Source organism: Cebidichthys violaceus, unplaced genomic scaffold, assembly GCF_023349555.1.
Source record: "Cebidichthys violaceus isolate CVI_PGR_0920_01 unplaced genomic scaffold, fCebVio1.0.p SCAF_15, whole genome shotgun sequence".
In the NCBI taxonomy this organism is placed as follows: domain Eukaryota; kingdom Metazoa; phylum Chordata; class Actinopteri; order Perciformes; family Stichaeidae; genus Cebidichthys; species Cebidichthys violaceus.
This window is the reverse complement of record NW_027176318.1, coordinates 13,474,628-13,494,627: the sequence shown is the minus strand read 5'-3', so window position 1 is coordinate 13,494,627 and position 20,000 is coordinate 13,474,628. Positions and strand designations below refer to the sequence as shown.

Genomic DNA, 20,000 nt, shown 5'->3' with positions numbered 1-20,000 from the left:
TGTAAGAGTCTTCAGCCAACGCTTTGAAGTTGCACTTAGTTATAGCGGTGCAGAGTTAAAATGCCAACACTATCAAGCCGAAAGGTTGGGAACCACTGTTCTAAAAACCACTTTCTTTTGCTTTTCCTGAACACACAGATTGGGAGCGTTTGATTGACGTGTAGTTATCTGTGCTCTGTTTCTCTCCACCCAGCGGTCTGTCCAGGATGATAAACGCAAGCCCAGGAAGGAGGAGTAAGTGTGGCTCTTCTTACTTCAACCTAAAGTTAACAACCTATCGCTACTGGTTTTTTTTTAAAAGAGGTCGGGACACGTCAGGAGTAACGACTGCAGCTCGGCGCCAACATAAGGACGGTGTCCGAGTCCAGACTTAATGATCTGCAGAGCTCCACGCATCCTCTGTGGAATTAATTAGCATAACTACACCGAAATATTAGCGTGGAGGTGAGAAAAGAAAAAGCAGCGACTAGAGAGCGAGTGAGGATGTGTGCGTCGTTAAGGCCACAAGGTGAGCGCACCGCCCAGAGTGAGGGGGTGAAGATAGAGCGATAGGCCTGTGCTGAACAAGAAGGGACCAGAGTACTTGATCACAGCAGTCTGAAGACACACACACACACACACACACACACACACGGCGCTGAACATCAAGGGTAATAATTTGTTAGCAGATAAATAAAGCCAGCCGATGGACAGGAGCAGTTTACATGCATCATTAAGGATGAGAAGGTCAGCAGGAAAGATAGCGTCTCTGGCTGAAGCTGACAGCAGAGGAGGATGGGAGACAGGAGAGGACCGGAAACTGAAGACAAGACAAAAGGTGACGGCAGTGAACGGGAGTAAAGGCGTGCGGAAAGAGAAACTATGGGAGGCAGAGTTAATCAGAAACGGTGATAGAGAACCACAGATATTTTTATTTTATTGCCAATAGCAAAGCAATGAGCTACTACATTCCTGTTTTCTTCCCTCTATCTAAAGATTTGACACAATAGTTATTTAGGCTCATAAAATCGTTCCTATGATGCCGTTCCAATAGCAAAAAAGCAGGGTTTTTTTAACATAAATGGAGAAATAAAAAGGTCATGCTAGTGAACTGATGATGAACCAGCTGAAACAACAGATAACAAATCTACAGAAGCTCACATTTCAGCATTTGAAAAGGGAAAAATAACGCGGCCTTCCAGACGACTCGGAGCTCGAAAAATGTCCGACTGAACGAAACTCAAAGTCGGAATTCACGACTGCAATCTGACTTCTTTCTGCAACCGGAGGAGTCGCCCCCTGATGGCCACTAGAGAGAATGCAGGTTTTAAGACACTTAACGCATAATGGATATTTTAGCCTCTATCTTCTTAATGTAAGAATTGTTTTCTAAATGACCACCAAAACACACTTTTGAAGAAGTAAAATCAACAAAGAACAAAGAAAAAGGAGCAATCAGTAAAAACAGGAAGATTAAACTTCAGGTTTCTGCAGATATCAACCCAACTCAAACCATCTCTATTCTGTTTTTGATGTTTAAGAAAAACATTTGCTCAGGTGGCAAAGGAGATCTAAAAGCCACCAAGTCATGTGTCAGTGTGTTTTTTTACAGATCAGTGAACAAACAGGCTTTAAATAGACCACACCCACTGAGGCAAACTACTGCAATCAATGCAAACAGATCACAGGTGCGTCCTCTCTGACAGAGACGTGAAACTGTCCTGAATGAAAACTAAATATCTTGACGATATCTAAATGAGAGACTTTAATAAACACTATTTGTAGTATGTATTCAAATTAAGTCAGGATCTAGAGAAGGAAATCTAGAAGCCCTTAAGTACAAATGGCGACTTCCCCCAGCAGGTTGTTATAATTCATAATGTTCAGCCATTGTTTGCAGGGATTTGGCTTTATTTTCCTGAAACTCTTAACTGGAGGAAGAAAGACTGGCACATCTATGTGCCGTTGTCTGGTAAATGGTAACTTGTGCCACTTATTCCCTTTGTCGTGTGTTTTAAGACGCTTTGCATGAATAGACGTGGTCTCTTGGAGTGAGGACACACCTGGGATCCATCTCGTCTTGATTGCAGTCAGCTGTTACAGGAGGAGTCTATTTAAAGCCTCTGTGGTTCCTCCTCTGTAAGAAGTTGGCAGAGGCTGAAACGCATCAGTGGGTCTTTTTTTAGGTCTCCGGCGTCTCCAATTACGTCCTTCTTTTGTGTTTGTCACTGTTAATGAATTGAGTCTTTTTGGCCATTTATAGTCGGTGTGTTTACAAAACCACTTCCTGTAGTACACAACCTACGTTTTGTTTCATCTGGAATCTCTCGGTGTGTCTGCAACGACCACTGCTGTAATGTTTCACGTGTTGTTTTTTTTTTACTCACACATCTCATGCAACAGATACGCTCTTTATTTTAATATGCAGCCGTCTGCACCGGCTCCATGCAGCCAGACTGTCATGTTGACCGTTTCATCTGAAAAGCTGAACAACCAGCCATCTTTCATCCAGGAAGCCGCTGTTTGATCCCCGTTTGAGACAAGAATCAATGTTGATTTATTTGTCACCTAACTTGCGTTCTTCAGTAACGGCGCCTCCGCGGTTATTTGAACCCAAACGACAATCTTTTCCAAAAACCTAAGTAGTTTTGTTGCCAAACCCAACGCAGTATTTTCCTGTTAAGACGGGAGTTTATTTTGAAAAGACCGTTTGCCTCTAACGGGCCGGAAATTGACACAAAAAACATATCATAGATATCATACGAACTGTTGTTTGAGGATACGTTGACCCCAGTAGGGTTGGCCAATATGTTAAAAATATAAAGATTGCAGATATATTTGTGTGTGTGTGTGTGTGTGTGTGTGATTGACACCAAAGTCGGTCCTCCTGACATCCCTCTATCTGTGCTCCAGTCCAGGGAAGCTGCTGGATGTGGATGACCACTACTACCAGACGCTGTCCTCCAGCAGGTCTGAGCCCTGCATCTCCACAGAGGACATGTCTGAGAGGAGGCCGTCTGTAGAGAGGAGGGGGTCCACGGACGGCACGCAGTCGACCGAGCAGACGCCGGCCGCTGCCAGTAGACCGACCAGAGAGAGGGCCGTCACCGAACCAGAGCCTGCCAGACCCGCCTGTAACGACAGGTATGTCCTGGTCCTCTACAGCATGCGTTTGATTTAATACACAATAAAAACTCCAATATACTGTATCTGAAGGGAAACTTTGCTGCTGATTTACAAACTACAGTAAATTATGCTGTGAAATCCAATAGTTTTGGAAACTAAATTGATTGAAAATGTGTCACTCAGTCATATTAGTGTGTGTTTACATGCACACACTAATGACACTACTGCAAATACAGGGTTTAAAGCATAGACCAAAATGTTGCAATTAACTTGGATGAAGTGAAAAACACACTGTAAAAGGGTTGTTGTTGTAAGATGAAAACATACACGACGTCGTGGTAGAGACCTGTCAATCACAAGGTAGCCCCGCCCTAAATCATCCCCTGCTTTATGGTCTGTTTGACTCTAAATGGACCATAATGTACTAAATGAACATCACGCTGTATTGAAGAAGACTGTAAACTAGAGATTGAGACCATAAACTCATGTTTACAATGTTTACTGAGGGAATAAATCAAGAGAGAAGTAGAGTCATTTTAGACTAGACTTCTATACAACCAGAGGAGTCGCCCCCTGGTGGACACTAGAGAGAATGCAGCTTTAAAGCACTTCTGCATCGGCTTCTCTTTTAAGAGCCGGAGGTTGACGCTTGGTTAATAGCGGTAATTTGAATGCGTTTAGAAGACGGCACAAACTGCGTTTCCCCCATGACGACGTTGTACAGTTCTTTTGTTTAGAGAACATGGTGTGAGGAGTTTTAATTTTGAGATATTGATTGAGGGTGCCTCGAATTAAAGACTGCGGATGGATTTCACAACCCTGCTGCTAAATGATGGATACAGAGGGAAGAGCCTCACACGCGTTGTGTATGGCAGCCTCACGCCTGTCAGGATCAGCCTTTCTTTCTTTACACATCAGCTTGTTTCACACACTATAAACAGCCACACTCGCCTTCTACATTGCAGTTGCTCAAAGTGACAAATGCGAGTACATATTAAATCTGTTTTTGCAGCCCTGCGCGGCCACTGACTCAGACGGCCCACGCACATGATAAACGATCGCTGCAGATGATAAACAATATGGACTCTCTCTCCTGAACGTGAATCGTTCCGTCTCCTTTCTGGTTTTGAATTTAAATCTTTCAAACCACCTCATGTTCTGTTTTTTTCTTGTCTTGCTACTTCACACTCTGTCTTTGCGTTCACTGCTGTCTCCCGTGTTGCGTTGACAGACACTCACTTCCCAGAATGCCCTCCACAGAGAGCCGGACCGATGACAACCCGTTTGACTTCAGACATCTGCTGAGGAAGACCTCCCAGAGACGAAGGCTCATCAAACAGTACTGACCACACAACTGAACCATCTGAATGCGGCACATGTGTTGCCATCTATCGTGTTATAAGATACACGAGTATTTTATCCGCCGAAGGTTCTTAAAACAACCGATAAGTTACGTAAATGAAAAGCACTGACTGTAAGTCGTATTGATCTAAACGCAGACAGGATGAAAGTAAGTGTAAATAATGAAATGTTTTGCCCTGTAAACTGTAAATGAAGGTTTTATTTATGTGATTTGTAAACTAGACGTTGCTACTTTAGCTCATTTTGCTGCATCAGTTTCCTTCGGTCAAACATCGAGGTTGTCCGTATCCATTTAAACACCAAATAGAATTGTACAACACGTACGTATACATCATGTAAATACAAGATCCATCCTCTTACGCGTGAATACTTTGCATTTTAAGGCATTTGGATGAATGTATCTCTCTGAAAAGCTGCTTCACTGTTGTCAAATTGTAAGAAATGTACATTGTCTCCTCTGCTGTAATCTGTGTTTTGTTCAAATATATTAAATTCTTTGTGATGTTTAATTCATCTTACATTTAGCAGAGCTGCTCCCATGCTACATGACTTCCTGTGGTAGTGATAGTCGGCAGTACATCCTCCTTAACGCACAACCGAGCTTTGCAGATCTTTGATATAAAAAAAAAAAAAAAAGGTGCAAGATATCAGAAGCAGCTGTGTCGTGTTGATATCAAACCAGCCGTCTTTATGTGGTATTTTCCATATTGGCTTGAGAATTTCTTTGAGATTCCACCACTGACCTTTTTATGTGACATTTTAAAGGAGAAACCCCCACAGGGAGCTCGTGAATCCCCAACAACACGCTGACTGCACACATGAAACACCTAAAAACATCCAGATAAAACACAGACGCTAGGGCGGATCAACTGACACCAGGGTCAGTGATGATGGTGGAGGAAGAAGGACTAATGTGGCTGTTTTTAAAAATAAAACTTCCAGAAAAAGAGCTTCAAGAAAGCTATTAATATCACAACAAAAATAGAAATATAAAAAAAAAAGTCAGTGTAAGGCCTCTTTGGAGATCACACTGTAGTTCCATACACCAATACAACAGGATCAACAAGGCTTTGCCAAAGGGTTGAGTTTATTTTAATGAGTCCTTTGTGTCATTAAATGGTTGCTGGTGATTGCATTCATAAATCATAACAGATGTGGCTCAGGCTACAGCTCTCATGCCTGCAGGCTCCGTTTGCTCTCATTCATGTTTAAACGGTAAGAAAACTGTAATAATTTGATAATTTGTGGAATTAGGCTCTGGTACTATTTAAATTTCTACATCTTTATTTACAAAAATCCAAAATGTACACACCAGTGTCCATCTCATTGTAGGCTGACACAACATTGGACATCAATGCTTCTCTCGTCTTGATAATATTGATATATGTGCAAAAAAAAAACATCTATGCGAGTTATTCTTTCTGAAACAAGCAAACCGCAGCGAGTGAACAAGTCACGTGCAATAAATACTTTTGGAGTAACGAGACCCTACAGGAGAGACGAGGGACCCGTGCGCACTTTCGTGTATTTGGAGAAGTCTCCCCGCCGCTTCATCCGCCGGAGGCGCGCAATTTGGAGCAGCCGTTCTCCCAAGAAATAGGTCTACAACTGCCGGGCAGATGGATTAGTTGGCATTCACTGTCCGTATGGAGGGTAAGTTCAGCGCGTGCAGGGGACAAAAATGTTGGGGATGGATGGAGTCACGACACGACGCACGACGCGCGCGACGCAGTTCGTCATGACTTGAAGTGCATCACGACGGGACTTCTTTAGTGACGTGATATTTAGGTTGGATGCAATTAGGCGCGTGTGTGCTGCATATGTACCAGCAGCTGTAGCGCATAGGTGCTTTATTTGACACCGCTTTTTTTGTGGGGGGGCTGCAGTTCGTTTTGATTTTATTTTTATTGCACATTTTCATTTTCCAAAAAAAAGCCGACATTTCACTGCAGTTTTTTTTTTTTTTTTTTTTGCGCCTTAACTCTTAGCACTGCAATTTATAACCTGAAGTGAGGAGAGCGCGGTGCGCTGCCTGAGTCAAGTGTTTGCGGATTTTCTCTCTTGGGAGGACGCTGCTTTTATTCCTCGTGCACCTGTGGACGCCTGTAAAAAAAAAAAGAGAGAGAGAGCACACCGGGGACGTCTTTCTTCTGTTTCTTTTTTATTTTCACCATACGTGTTTTTAATTTTTATTTGTAGGGGCTCTCCTGCAGAATAGAGCGTCTGTCGGATGCGCGGCGGGGTTTTCAGCAGTCGGAGAGGTCTGGTGAGATTCAGCACCACATCAGCTTTGAACAGCTCCGGGTCGTCGCGTGTGGATGGGCTCTGTCGGTCTCCGCGTCTCCAGCAGCTCCTAACTACCGGCAACAATGGCATCACAGGGTTTCTGGTCTCTTGGCGCAGATAATGCGGGGGCCAACACCGGGAGTCAGAGCCCCAGCACGCGTGAGTGGCTTGTCTTTTTTGTTGTTGTCTTCAAACCACCTCTGATGGACCAAAGGCGCTGCTCTGATTCCAATGCATTGTCTCGATGCATTGGGTGAAAATCCAAACAGGCCTGATGTGTCTTTTAGTCGTCACATCTGCTTTTACAGCTTTTATTGTTTCTGCAGGATGCAAGAATTCCGTCTAAAGAGCTCTTTGTATTGCTTCTTGCATGGCGCTTTCTTTTTTTTTTTGTTTCTCGCTTAAAGTTGGACTCCAAAGCCTGTTCATCCGTATTTGATTTATCCCTTCTCTCTTCCAGCCAGGGCTTGGTGCCAAGCGGCGGCCCAGAAATTATCCGGAGGAATCGGATCGAAATTATGTGGTACGTCGGCTCACTCGCGGAGGGAGTGGAGGGTGTGTGTGTGTGTGTGGGGGGGCTGGCACGCTGTTTCCACCATTATATTTACGGCTCTGCCTCTTCAGGTTATTATAAATATGTCCATATTTTTATTTTTTTGTGATGTCCAAAGCGCTGCTGAACGTCGCGGAGGTGGAGAAACCCGCCGATCCGGCAGCCAAGCAGCCGCCGGAGACGGAGACAGAGGCTACCGGCTCGTGCGGCTGCAACAAATCCTGCAACTGCACCAAAGCCCCCGTGGTCTTCTCCGACCTCTATTCAACAGGTATATACAAAAGCATGCCGTGTAACCCTGGACGTCAAACATCTGTCACATCTGTCTCGTTGAGCCACAGCCTGGCCTCGCTTTGGATTATCCTGATTTATTCAGTGTAAAAATTAAAAAAACAAGTCATTTGATATAGTTAGTCATTTTAAATGAAAGAAAAACATCCAACAATAAATAAGTGAACACGATGTAAGTCGACTTTATGTCAATAATGTTCATTTAAATGTCATTTTATTGATTTTTCATGAAGGGATCCGCTTCATTCTTTGTTCCGCAGCGTGGATACAAAAGTCTACACACGGAAAATAAAATGTAAATAAATGGCAGAACTTGAAATGGATCGCCATCCTTATATATACAGCTATATTAAATATCGACAGTATTCTGCGAGTTCAAGGGAACATTCTTCCGCAGGTTTGTTTTGGAGAGGTCACCTTCAGCAGCGTCTCTTGATTTGAGCTGTTGAACGTCACAGAAACTTAAAAAACTTAAATGTTTAGACCTGTAAAGATGTGACGAAATGTGGGCTTTTTTTTGTCCCGTTTAAAGGCCTGCAGGATCATTTACCAGCAACAACAAAAAAAGAAAAGAAAGGCCTAGTCTGTGCATCGTAATGTTGCATGAACACGTTTAACGACGCTGCTCTCCGCGGTATAAATCACGAGACGTCTCTCGCGCTGCTGTCGTTCCGTCCACAGACCTGTTACCTGCCCTGGACAGCGACACCAAAACGATGACCTTCCTGCAGGAAGTCGTGGATATCTTGCTGGCCTACATCGTGGAGTCTTTCGACCGGGAAACGAAAGTGATTGATTTTCATTACCCGAACGAGCTGCTCCAGATGAACAACTGGGAGCTGCAGGGCGAGCCGGCCTCGCTGGATGACATCTTGATCAGCTGCCGCGCGACCCTCAAATACGCCATCAAAACAGGTCTGAATGTTGGGCACGTGCGTGATAAATAGCCTGCTTTATTTCTGACTCTTTTTTTTTTTTTCCAAACACGCTGAACAGTTCAAAGCTGCACCTTTTTTTATATAATGAATGTATATAGGCCTAAAGTACGGCCTGCAGATTGTCTTTATGTCAAATCACCAGACATTTAATATCTTATAATAAACATAAATATTAGAACATATATGAAGAGAAAGGAACTATAAATGGCACAGAGCAATTCCTAAATTACATCACAGAAAAGCTCAAATATGTAACAGATGAAAATCTACCAGATAATCAGTATTTGGCAAATACAAAATATTTTTAAGTGGATAAATATCCTCCCAAAAAGGCATAGTATAGACAGAATAACACAAGGTGTGTTTAGAATAAATACATTATGTCTAAAAAAATCTACTTGAATTTGTCCATTTCTCCTCCTCCTCCTCCTCCTCCTCCTCCTCCTCCTCCTCCTGGCCAGCAGACCGATAAATGCAGTGACGCAGTAAATCTGGTTCACCTAGTGGGAGATAATAGGCTAATAACCGCTCTTCGTAGGCCAAGTCCATTATTCTCTCCTCGCTGACACACTGGAGAACACTTACAGCACGAGAGAGGTTCCATCCCCCAAAACAGCTAACACACACACACACACACACACACACACACACACACCCACACATCTGTTTTTATAGATTGTTTTGGCGACATTTTACTTTAAACAGTTTATACACATTCAATAAGAAGCGTATAACTCAAATAAGAACATATTTAATGCAGTCAGCAATGAAGACACCTTTACATTATTAACTTTTACTATATTGTCATTTCCATTACATCATATTAACTGTGTATTACAGTAAACATTTAAAAACTGCTTATGAATGCTGGATTGGAAGGGTAAAAGTGTCACATGGTATGTTTGTATTTTATATTAAAGTCTGATTCAAGAGGCAAACTTCATCTTGAATCAGACTTTTAGGACACATTATGTGTTTTTTTTCATATTTAAAAAATAGAATTCCACATTTCATTGACTCAGTTTCAGAGCTGCTCAGTGTGTGGTGTCTTCTCTTTTACAAATCAAAGGTGGGAAAACCCAGTTTGGGTGTTTATACCCTCCACTAAACTCCTCCACTAACAGATGCATTCATTATCACTCGAGACGATCTAAAACGTCACTGCAGCTGCATTTTGTAAGCTGCAATTAACGCGTTTAGAAGATGACAGCTTCTGTTTCTTTTTGCACAAACTCAGCATAAACACGCGGGAAGCGTATTTCAATCACATGTTGAAATTGCAGCCGTCTCCCACGCTTCCGCTCTCATTTTCTCCTCTTTTTCTTCTTCCCCTCAGCCCATCCCAGGTACTTCAATCAGCTCTCCACAGGATTAGACATGGTGGGACTGGCAGCCGATTGGCTAACGTCCACCGCCAACACCAATATGTAAGTATGTGGCCCAGTGCTTCATCATGATTTCAAATGGTGATAATGACAATGAATTCCATTTCCGGTCCATCTGTATGCCGTCTGCACGGGCCGATAGCGGCTCCTTCTTTTTCCACTCAATCATGGCAAATGAAAAGGGTGAAATGAAAGGCGGACCCTCCCCCTTACTCCCCCCTGCACCCCTCCCACCTCTGCCTTTTATCCCTCCCCCTCACCTCGGAGCTCCATGGGGATTCAAAGGGAGAAAATTAGCCCTGAAATTAAATTCAGACTAATCTGAAGCTAATTTTGGTGTGTGTGTGTGTGTGTGTGTGTGTGTTTTTGTGGCGATAAACTCTGCAAGAGTCGGCCTTGGCAACTGTGTGCCACTGCACAATACGCCTGCTGTTGACACAAGGGGGTGGGGTGAGGTTAAAATGACTGCAGCTAACGCCATGTATTAGTATTATGTATTATGTCAGGAGGCACATACAGGACAAGTGCTTTTTAGAGCAGCAAGGATGATGGAAATGTGAGATTTCTGGCCCTGAGCCTCTGAGATGCGGAAAAAGAAAAGCGAGTACATTTTGTTCAAGAGCACGAGCGGAAAATCAAGACATTGGCTCTTTTAGAAATGAAGGCGAAGCTTCTACAACCAACGATACTTCTACATGTTTTCAACACAAAATATATATATATTGTTTCCCTTCAAGTGTTTGATTGATTTAGTGTTGCATCCGCCGTCAATTTCACCTCTAAATATGTCCCCAAACACACAAACTGCAGGGGGGGGGGGGAGGGAGGGAGGAATAAAATGTCCGTTTACTGGCTGTTTTTTTTTTCACGGGGATGAGTCATGGCACATTTTGTGTAACCGACCTGCAACCATGTGACGTCCCCCGTGTAACGCAGGTTCACCTATGAGGTGGCTCCTGTCTTTGTGCTGCTGGAGTACGTCACGCTGAAGAAGATGAGGGAGATCGTTGGCTGGTCGGATGGGCGAGGAGACGGCATTTTCTCTCCTGGTATGTTACCCAACGCCAACCCCACCACCCCTCCGTTTCACCGACAATGGAACTGGCTGTGTGTGTGTGTGTGTGTGTGTGTGTGTGTGTGTGTGTGTGCGTGCTGTAATGTGTCAATTTGCATTTTGATGATATAAATGGAACTCGTTTCAAAGCCAATTAGCATAAAATGATTTTTCCAACTCAAGCCCCCGCCTCGTCACCCTCCAATCTCTAATTTCTCTCGTGCATTTCTGTTTGACACGCGATGAGGAGCGATCGTTGGGGAATTTGACGAGGAAGGCCGTGATTGGCTTTGACATTGTGGAACAGTCGGATGCTGTGTCATCCCTCTATACGCTCTCGATATGCGCTGTAAACAACAAATTTTTGTTGTTGTTGTTGTTTCATTATTTGAAGCATTCGCAACCCTGCGTCGCTCCCATGAGACTCTCCCAGTTCAAGGCTGTGACTCTCGACTGGCTGTGAATCACTGAGCCCTGTCTGTCCTCCAGGTGGTGCTATTTCCAACATGTATGCCATGCTGCTGGCCCGCTTCAAGATGTTCCCCGAAGTGAAGGAGAAAGGAATGTCATCTGTTCCCAGACTGGCGGCCTTCACGTCCGAACATGTAGGCATTCATGTTTCCATTCAGCAGATAAACGTTATCGATCTGTGTACTTATTGGATCAAATAATGAGTCTTTATCACTATTTCAACGTTCTCTTTGAATGAAAAGTCAAATACCTTCTTCTTCTGGGCAGGAATAATGACAAATAGTGTTGCACATGTTGGTTGTGGCTGTTTGTGTGTTTTTAAAAGTGAAATATGAAGGTGACATGAAGGTGACTGGTGTGTCTGTCACATTATGTCACTTCCTTCATCTATAAAGGACATTTGAAAGATGCTGTGAGCAAAAAAAAAAAAAAACACACTCAAACTGCCGTTTGACAAATGTTCAACACGATCCCTCTGCCGTGTTTCCTCCGCTGTCTTTCAGAGCCATTTCTCAATCAAAAAAGGAGCAGCAGCTCTCGGCATCGGGACGGAGAGCGTGATCTGCGTCAAAGTAGATGAAAGGTAACTGAACTGAGAGGGGACATATTAGCAGTTGGATTCCACTGGTGGAAAGTAACTTAGTGCTTTTACTCAAAGTACTGCACTCAAAGTACACGTGCTTTGATTACGTGTTTCCTTTTTTTTTGCTATTCAGAGGGAAATATTGTACTTTTACTATAAAGATTTTACCTAAAAAGACAAACTTATGAAACATCGTAGATCAAGTCAAAGGTTTCCAACCTTTTTGGTTTGTGACCCCTTACAAGAAACTAGTCTATTTTTGGGGTCACATGTCTTTGAGAGACTTTCCCCCTCGAAACTTCTCAATTATCTTATTCAACTAACTGCATGTGGCCCAAAGAGGTAAAACTCTCAAGAATTTCACAAATATGAGAAAAATCCAAAGAATCAAAACATTCCTGTTGCAGAACTTAGGTTGTTCTTTTGTCCTCTCTCATTTATCACCTCAGATGAATCTTTAGTTTCTGTATATAAAGTAGTCAAAAGTAGCTCCACCATCGCTAAAATGCTGCTAACACATTGATGCATCAAGAAGAATTTTGCTTACAGGACTTCTACTTCTGATGTAATATTTTCACGTTTGCAAATGATCTGAATGCGTCTTCCACCGCTGATGAATTCACAAACATCTAGAGAAGCAACTGAAGCTTGTTTTTTTTTTGTGTGTGTTTTTTTGCAGTGGTAAAATGATCCCAGCTGACCTTGAGAGGAGAATACTGGAGGCGAAACAGAAGGTAATGTGACACACATTAACAACGCCGCTATAAATACTGCAGATGTTTCTCGCACTCGGTCGGCTGAAACCGCTGCGACGATGAAACGCGCTGCCATTGTTATAACGGCATCAGCTGCTTTCACGTACGATCACTTCCTGTCCCTCTGCAGGGCTTTGTTCCCTTCTTTGTAAGCGCAACGGCTGGAACAACGGTGTACGGAGCCTTTGACCCTCTGATCGCCATCTCCGACGTCTGCAAAAAGTACAACGTCTGGATGCATGTGGACGTGAGTTCTGCATAAACATCTCCTGTTGCCTTATTCAAAACTCTGAAAAAATACCTCTCCACCAGAGGGACTGTAGTACACAGAAATACTGAGCTCACCAGTGACACTGACAAATCTATTATGTCTGTCGGGCCTCTAACTGCTGGTGGTTGACCCAGATAGGAGCCAGCCATTTCCTATCTAACACTGGGGATTAGAAAAAGTGGAACAGAGGCTGTAAATCACCTCCTCCCCTGACTTTGCCATCATGGGCCCTCTCACTGAAGGAACTCTATCTGTTAATGAAGGTGATTTAGTCCTGACAGGGGGACACCTCTACTAAGAGACATAAATGGCCTTATCTGTCATCCCTCAACTGGCTGAGATGGAGGAAAAAACACAACATCCTGCTTTGTAGCTGCTATTGTCTGTCGGGATATGTGGAAATAAGGGTGTTTGAAGGTCTTCTTCACTAAACGTTATGAGGCCCGGATAATCCTGAGACGCTTGTAAAAACATTTATGCTTCTGACATTAAGAGCTGTTTTAAAAGCTGACATTGGTGCCCATGTTGATAGTGAATATTTAAGTGTCCCTTTAAGGACTCTGAAGTTGTATTTACAGCGTCGCATGATAATGATTGTCGGTCTGTGCTGTCAGGGTGCGTGGGGAGGAAGTCTGCTCATGTCCCGGAGACACAGGTGGAAGCTGGATGGAGTTGACAGGCAAGTTACATTATCTGGGGGGGGGGGGGGGGTGGACACAATCTGACAACAAGCTAAAGAGCATTTGAAGTGACGAGAGGCGTGGTGGTTGTTTTATGTTAACTTCAGGGCCAATTCAGTGACATGGAACCCACACAAGATGATGTCCGTCCCTCTGCAGTGTTCAGCCCTGCTGGTCAGAGAGGAGGTAGGCCTCTTCATCTCACACACACACACACACACACACACACACACACACACACACACACACACACACACACACACACACACACACACACGTGAGTATTTGTTTCTCTTGTGGGGATTATAAACGCTGTGGATGTGATTTCGCAGGGTCTGATGCAGAACTGCAACCAGATGCACGCCTGCTACCTGTTCCAGCAGGACAAACACTACGACCTTTCCTACGACACCGGGGACAAAGCGATGCAGTGCGGACGCCACGTGGACATCTTCAAGCTGTGGCTCATGTGGAGGGCTAAGGTAGTTTGCGCTCTCGCTCACGTTTTGCGTGCAGCTCTTTGAAATACAGTTGTTTTATTTGTGGCGATGGGCATCCTTGACTTATGCCTTCGGTCAGTGTGTGACGTCTGCCTCGACCAGGCGGCGACCTCAAGTGAAGCCAATGCAGAAGTGTCTTATAAAGCTGCATTCTCTCTAGTGTCCATCAGGGGGCGACTCCTCTGGTTGTATAGAAGTCTAGTCTAAAATGACTCTACTTCTCTCTTGATTTATTCCCTCAGTAAACATTGTAAACATGAGTTTATGATCTCAATCTCTAGTTTACAGTCTTCTTCAATACAGCATGATATGATGTTAATTTAGTTAATTATGGTCCAGTTAAGTGGAATATGTTTTAGGGCGGGCTTACTGTGATTGACAGGTCGCTACCAGAGCCGTATATGGCATTTCTACGTCACTCCTCCGCATTCCAAATATGGTTTATTGGTCGCCAAAAAAACATGTGAGGCTTCAAAACGTCAGTCCACAAACCAATGGAGGATGTCACAATGACTACGTCCACGTCTATAAACAGTCTATGGCCTCGACATTATTGTACAAAAATAGTAGCCCCAGTGTTTTCTGGGATTTTACCTCAAATGTATACATTTCAAACCTAACTTTTTTATCTATTCACTTATGCAATTCACAGGAAAGCCAAACCCTGAACAGAATCCTCATGTAGTCGTGGATATTTAAGTGTATTTTATTTAGATGTTCTTTTTTGCCACCTTTAATATTGCTTGTTGACATTTTTCTGACATTATATATGCATGACGGATGCATCAGTGTCAAGACACTGGATTAAATGCAAATTTTGGACATTCTCATGCAATTTTCCTGCAGAAAATTATGATTTGTTGGGGCTATCAGGTCTTTTTGGTCTTTAAATATGTAGGATTCCAAATTATTCAACATTTTTCATAATCTGTGAGGTAAGAAACAATGGAGAGGCAGAGACAATGGTTCACGGACAAAAACATCTAAATTAAGGGAACTTTACCATTTTGCATCTTTAACAATACAATACAACGCAGTAGGTGTTTGCTTCTGGCCCTCTGGACCACCGTTAAGTTTCAACTAAATAAACGTTTCGACACTAACAGATCGAAACGCTTCCTTCGACAGGGCACCATCGGGTTTGAGGCTCAGATCGACAAGTGTCTGGAGCTGTCGGAGTACCTCTACAACAAGATCAAAGACAGAGAAGGATACGAGATGGTCTTCAATGGGAAAGTACGTCCACAGTTAACTTCCTTTCTCCGCAAGAACCATTATACATCCGCGCAATCAGAGGAGAGCAGCCAACAGTAGTCTCACCTCCGCGTGTTGGCCGTCATTATGGGTGACTTGATTGACACGCAGCGTGCTCCTGCTTTGTGTTGGATGAATGCCATTTTTAACTCTAGCTGCCAGTATAATGTGCTGCTATTATGTTTAATGAAAAGCACAGCGGCCTGTAATTGCTCATATGCATATGAATGGCGGCGTCTGAAATATCCTCTGCAACAGCCCCAACATACGATGGCGTTATTAAAGCTAAAAAAAAAAAACCTCTTTTACAGCGGTCATTTATAGGGAAAGCTCTTTAATGTTTCAAGGCTTTTTGTTTCCTCGCTGAGCCACAAAAGACGGAGAGCATCGTAACCCAAAGGGTGGTGGTGGGGGGGGGAAGCCAAGTCTTCTGGGCATCGGCCCAGGTGTTCACTTGTCTGTTGCTCCCATCGAGCCGTTACATCAATCTGATGTTGAACAAACGACGGCGGAACCGGAGCGGCTCGTATAAATGAGGCCGGTGTGCATGGCCAGTCAGCTGTTGGTAATGAATGATCTACACCTCGGCCGCTCCAGCGAGGCTTCACGCGCCAAAAATAAGAGCGCAGCGTTGGCTTTGAGACGCACAGAGAATGTCTGAGGAGGAGGCGGCTACCTGTCTGATGCTGGGGACACATAATGGGTTTCTTTTTTTTTACGCCTGGAAAGCTTTTGTTCAAACAGAATCCGCTTGAAGTAATCGACGGGCTGCGGTTACTTTCAGTGCTTTTTATTTTGTGGTATCTGTAGGATTTCTACCAAAGATGATTGTTAAATATGTGTGTGTGTGTGTGTGTGTGTGTGTGTGTGTGTGTGTGTGTGTGTGTGTGTGTGTGTGTGTGTGTGTGTGTGTGTGTGTACTGCTATATTAATGTTTGTTTTTAATTACAAAGTTTCATGTTCTCTCGCTGCTAAATGCTCGACAGTGATTACGCGTTGCTGACTTTGTCCGTCTGCCAGTGTGGGCTGGTGGAGTGTTTTGCTAAAATGACACAAACTGAGACTGAAACTAAAATTGGGACGCACATATCAGTCAAGTTGCGGGCAATGGAATCAAAACAGTGAGCTGAAAAGAAGCAAGAAGGCTCTGTACATTTGAGTTAATCTGTAATAGTTATCTGTGTTTATTACTATGAGCAATTATTTTTGCACTACACATAAAATACTGAATATAGCAGCTTTATAATGGCTAATAATCTTTTTATTATAATGTGCTTGTAGTCATTTGCATGTGATTATACAATCTCTCAAATTTGTATTTTTAGAAAGCTCGATAATCCCTGTGGTTTTGGTGCTACCACTGGAGGGCACCAAAGACAAGACAAGTCAAATTCTACACATAGTGGCTTTAATTTGAACAACAGACGAAATCAAACAATGAAAGTCTGTAATATTGAAGTATTCCTCAGCCTTATGTGTGCATGTTGTGCCTTGGTGGCGGTTAATCGCTCTCATCTCTTGTGTGTTCCCGCAGCCTCAGCACACCAACGTCTGCTTCTGGTACCTCCCTCCTGGGATCCGCTACATGGAGGACAAAGAGGAGAGAAAGAAACACTTGCACAAGGTGGGCGAGCGGAGATAAGAGGCCCGACTATGATATCTACCGAAAAACACCTTTCACTGCAGCTTTCGTTTGCGCTAACGAGCCATTCACCGCTATCCGGCTTGACCATCGCATGTCCCCCCGTCATCGGGGACAAACATGGCTGCCACTTATCCTCAGGATTAAAAAAAAATACTTTGCCGTACATGAGGTGTACTTAGTAAATTGTGACAGTGTTAGTCACAGCGGGAGGGGTATCACAGGCCTGACTTATAGAGAGTGAGGCTATCCAGTTAGCTAACGGGCGGCCGCTCAGAGGATCCCACAGCAGCGGGGGGCCTACTAATTGACAATTAGGACAAACGGATGGCGTACGTGCCGCCCATACAGAGAGCTCTCTGCATCTGTACAACCGTCCACCATAGATTTGTCAAAGCACTGCAAAAAGGAGAGATTTCCTTTTGTTTTCCCGAAGTTTGATTGACAGAAACGCAGTGGATACGCCTCACTGAAACCTGAGTGTTTGGACCGCTCACTGTTTTTCCTGCAGACTCTGACACTCAGATTGAGGGATGATGTAATGCTGTGGAAAACGTCCAGACTGGAGGAGCTTGATTTCCACTCGCACTTAACAGCTACTTCTGAAGGATAGCTGGAAAACTGTCAAAAGGCTGATTTTGACAGCAATCTGCAGCTGCTGATTGATTATTTTACAGAAACACCTGCAAGAGATTAAGAGGGATGATGTGATGAGAGCTACAGGACAGAACTCGCCACTGCACTGCAGCCTTTATACTGTCAGTGGTGGAAGAAGTACTCTGGTTCTTAACTTAAGTAAAAGTACTTGATACAAGTCCTGCATTAAAAAATACATATTACATTTATCCATAAAAACGCTCACTACATAAAATGTCCCCTTTCAGAGCGTTAAATCAAGATCCTGAAAGATTTTCTTTTTCAATCGTATGCACCTTAGATAGTCATTTTTAAGTTCTTATCGCTGCCAGGAGAATCATGCGATCGGTGGCTTGTGTGCGCCTGTGAGTGACTGTGCACCTCTGTGTCTGTCCGCGGCTAATCTTGCATTCTGCTGCAGCAAGCAGCATAATATTCTGGGTGCTCATTCATAGCTGCATAAACAAGGACCTCTCGTGGTTGCGGTGGCTCAAAGTTTCTCAAAACACCTTTGGTTGCCTGTTTTATTCTCTCACTACTCTGTGCATCTTCTCACCCATGTACACAACCCTACAAGCTCATTTCATTGGTAGGAGCGATGACGAGTTTGCGCAGTGTTTGATCTCCTCTTTGTTTCTGTTTATTCACACCGTATGCACTGACCCTTTTCAGGTGGCTCCAGTGATAAAGGCCAGGATGATGGAGTACGGCACGACCATGGTCAGCTACCAACCGCAAGGGGACAAGGTCAACTTTTTCCGCATGGTGATCTCAAATCCCGCGGCGACCTTCGAGGACATCGACTTTCTTATCGAGGAGATCGAGCGACTCGGCCACGATCTATAAGACTCACCTCTCCACATCCTCCTGTACTTTTCCCCTTGACGGATGAATTGTTTGTCGTGAATGTACTGGTAAACTTTTTTCTTTTCTCTCTCTCTTTCCTCCAAACGTCACATATTTAAGAGTATATTTGAGGGGAAAAAAAGATCTACAGATATATATCTATATATATATATATCCATATATTATGTATTGTAGCTTTGCCGTGGACTAACTTGGTCCAAAGCTATGTAAAAGTGCTTCTGTCTGCCTTTCCTATCGTGTAGTAGACCCCAGTAAGTGACGTAACTTGTACTTTTTGTGATATGAAACGCTTGTGCAATAGGTCGATGAGGAAGAGTTTATATTTTTTGGATCATTTCTCATTCGCAGAGTGTGTTGTTAAGTGCCAAACGTGGTCGTGTTTTATTGTAACTTTACGATTTAAACTTCTGGTTTAAAACAAAACAAACAAAACACAAAAAAAAAAGCACTTCACCTTACCTCAGCTTGATCAACTGCCTTTACATCTGCACATAGGACTTCAAGCAGTGATGTTGGACATTGTTCTCCTGACTGGTGATGTACAGCAGCACCAGCACATGTTAGGTAAACTGAAGCAGTAGTAAATATGTACAAAGGAAGGCATTTCCATCAAAACGACACAACAGCAAAGTCGATTCAAAGCATTTCTGAAGGCGTGTCGCTCCATCGTGCTTCACATCAGCCTCTGACAGTTTGATCTGCAGCTTACGATGCTTATTTAACATTGCTGCAAAAACTTTCTACTCATTTTACATACGCACTTCTCTCTGGTGTATTTAAGGTTGTAAAGGCTCATTTTGTTTGATGTCATATCAAAGTGGGGGAAACATTTCCAACCAGGCTGTATATTTAGCTGTGCTGCGTGTGCTTTACGTGATGTAATGATGATCTAAAATGAGAATAATCAACATTGAAGAGGTAGCGTTAAGTTATAATCCTTAATATTTAAACCCCATTCTTTTGCTACGATTAACATTTGTGTAGCCATTCAAAGTATTTGGGGTTTTTAATCGCCTCTCTTTATTGCAGTTTTAATTGTTGGTGGCGGAACTTTGAACTTTGTTTCAAGGTTTACTTTCGCAACAAAACTACTAAGTTTGTCAGGTAACAAGCGTTAGTTAAGTGCCGAAGCTACATAACAAAACTACGGTAAATGAAACGAAACCTGAACAGCGGTCTCGTGGGTGAAAGTCCCGTGTTTGACAAAGTATATTTCCTCCCATGGGCCCAGTGATAACGTAAGCTTTTTGGGGGCCAGTCGGCATCACATGACCTGCAGTACCGACTGTGGCCACTACTCCAAAATGTCCGAGTTGTTCCTGGCAGCTTTGTCGCACACATTCTGTTATCAAAATGAACTGTTAAGG

General features: G+C 43.4%; 2 protein-coding genes across 8 annotated transcripts in view; both read left to right on the top strand.

Annotated features, from left to right (window-relative positions):
* myo3a (myosin IIIA) overlaps positions 1-4,980 on the top strand; it is a 53,663-nt gene extending 48,683 nt beyond the window's left edge. For all 6 annotated transcript variants that reach the window (XM_068710178.1, XM_068710177.1, XM_068710176.1 and 3 more), the window contains 3 exons: positions 194-234; positions 2,893-3,123; positions 4,337-4,980. In XM_068710178.1, coding sequence (XP_068566279.1) covers positions 194-234; positions 2,893-3,123; positions 4,337-4,451 — 387 coding nt within the window. In that variant the 3' untranslated portion in view covers positions 4,452-4,980. The remainder of the gene's footprint in view (positions 1-193; positions 235-2,892; positions 3,124-4,336) is intronic.
* A 987-nt stretch (positions 4,981-5,967) lies between these two features.
* Positions 5,968-20,000, top strand: part of gad2 (glutamate decarboxylase 2) — a 16,430-nt gene continuing 2,397 nt past the window's right edge. The window contains exons 1-17 of one of the 2 annotated variants that reach the window (XM_068710171.1): positions 5,968-6,120; positions 6,667-6,912; positions 7,214-7,276; positions 7,425-7,577; positions 8,279-8,512; positions 9,872-9,962; positions 10,857-10,969; positions 11,464-11,579; positions 11,949-12,028; positions 12,708-12,762; positions 12,914-13,030; positions 13,669-13,733; positions 13,842-13,920; positions 14,067-14,216; positions 15,363-15,470; positions 17,023-17,112; positions 18,439-20,000. The exon at positions 18,439-20,000 is cut by the window's right edge and continues 2,397 nt beyond it. In XM_068710171.1, the coding sequence (XP_068566272.1) occupies positions 6,837-6,912; positions 7,214-7,276; positions 7,425-7,577; positions 8,279-8,512; positions 9,872-9,962; positions 10,857-10,969; positions 11,464-11,579; positions 11,949-12,028; positions 12,708-12,762; positions 12,914-13,030; positions 13,669-13,733; positions 13,842-13,920; positions 14,067-14,216; positions 15,363-15,470; positions 17,023-17,112; positions 18,439-18,612 (1,764 nt within the window). In that variant the 5' untranslated portion in view covers positions 5,968-6,120; positions 6,667-6,836 and the 3' untranslated portion in view covers positions 18,613-20,000. The other variant, XM_068710170.1, reaches the window with a different exon arrangement.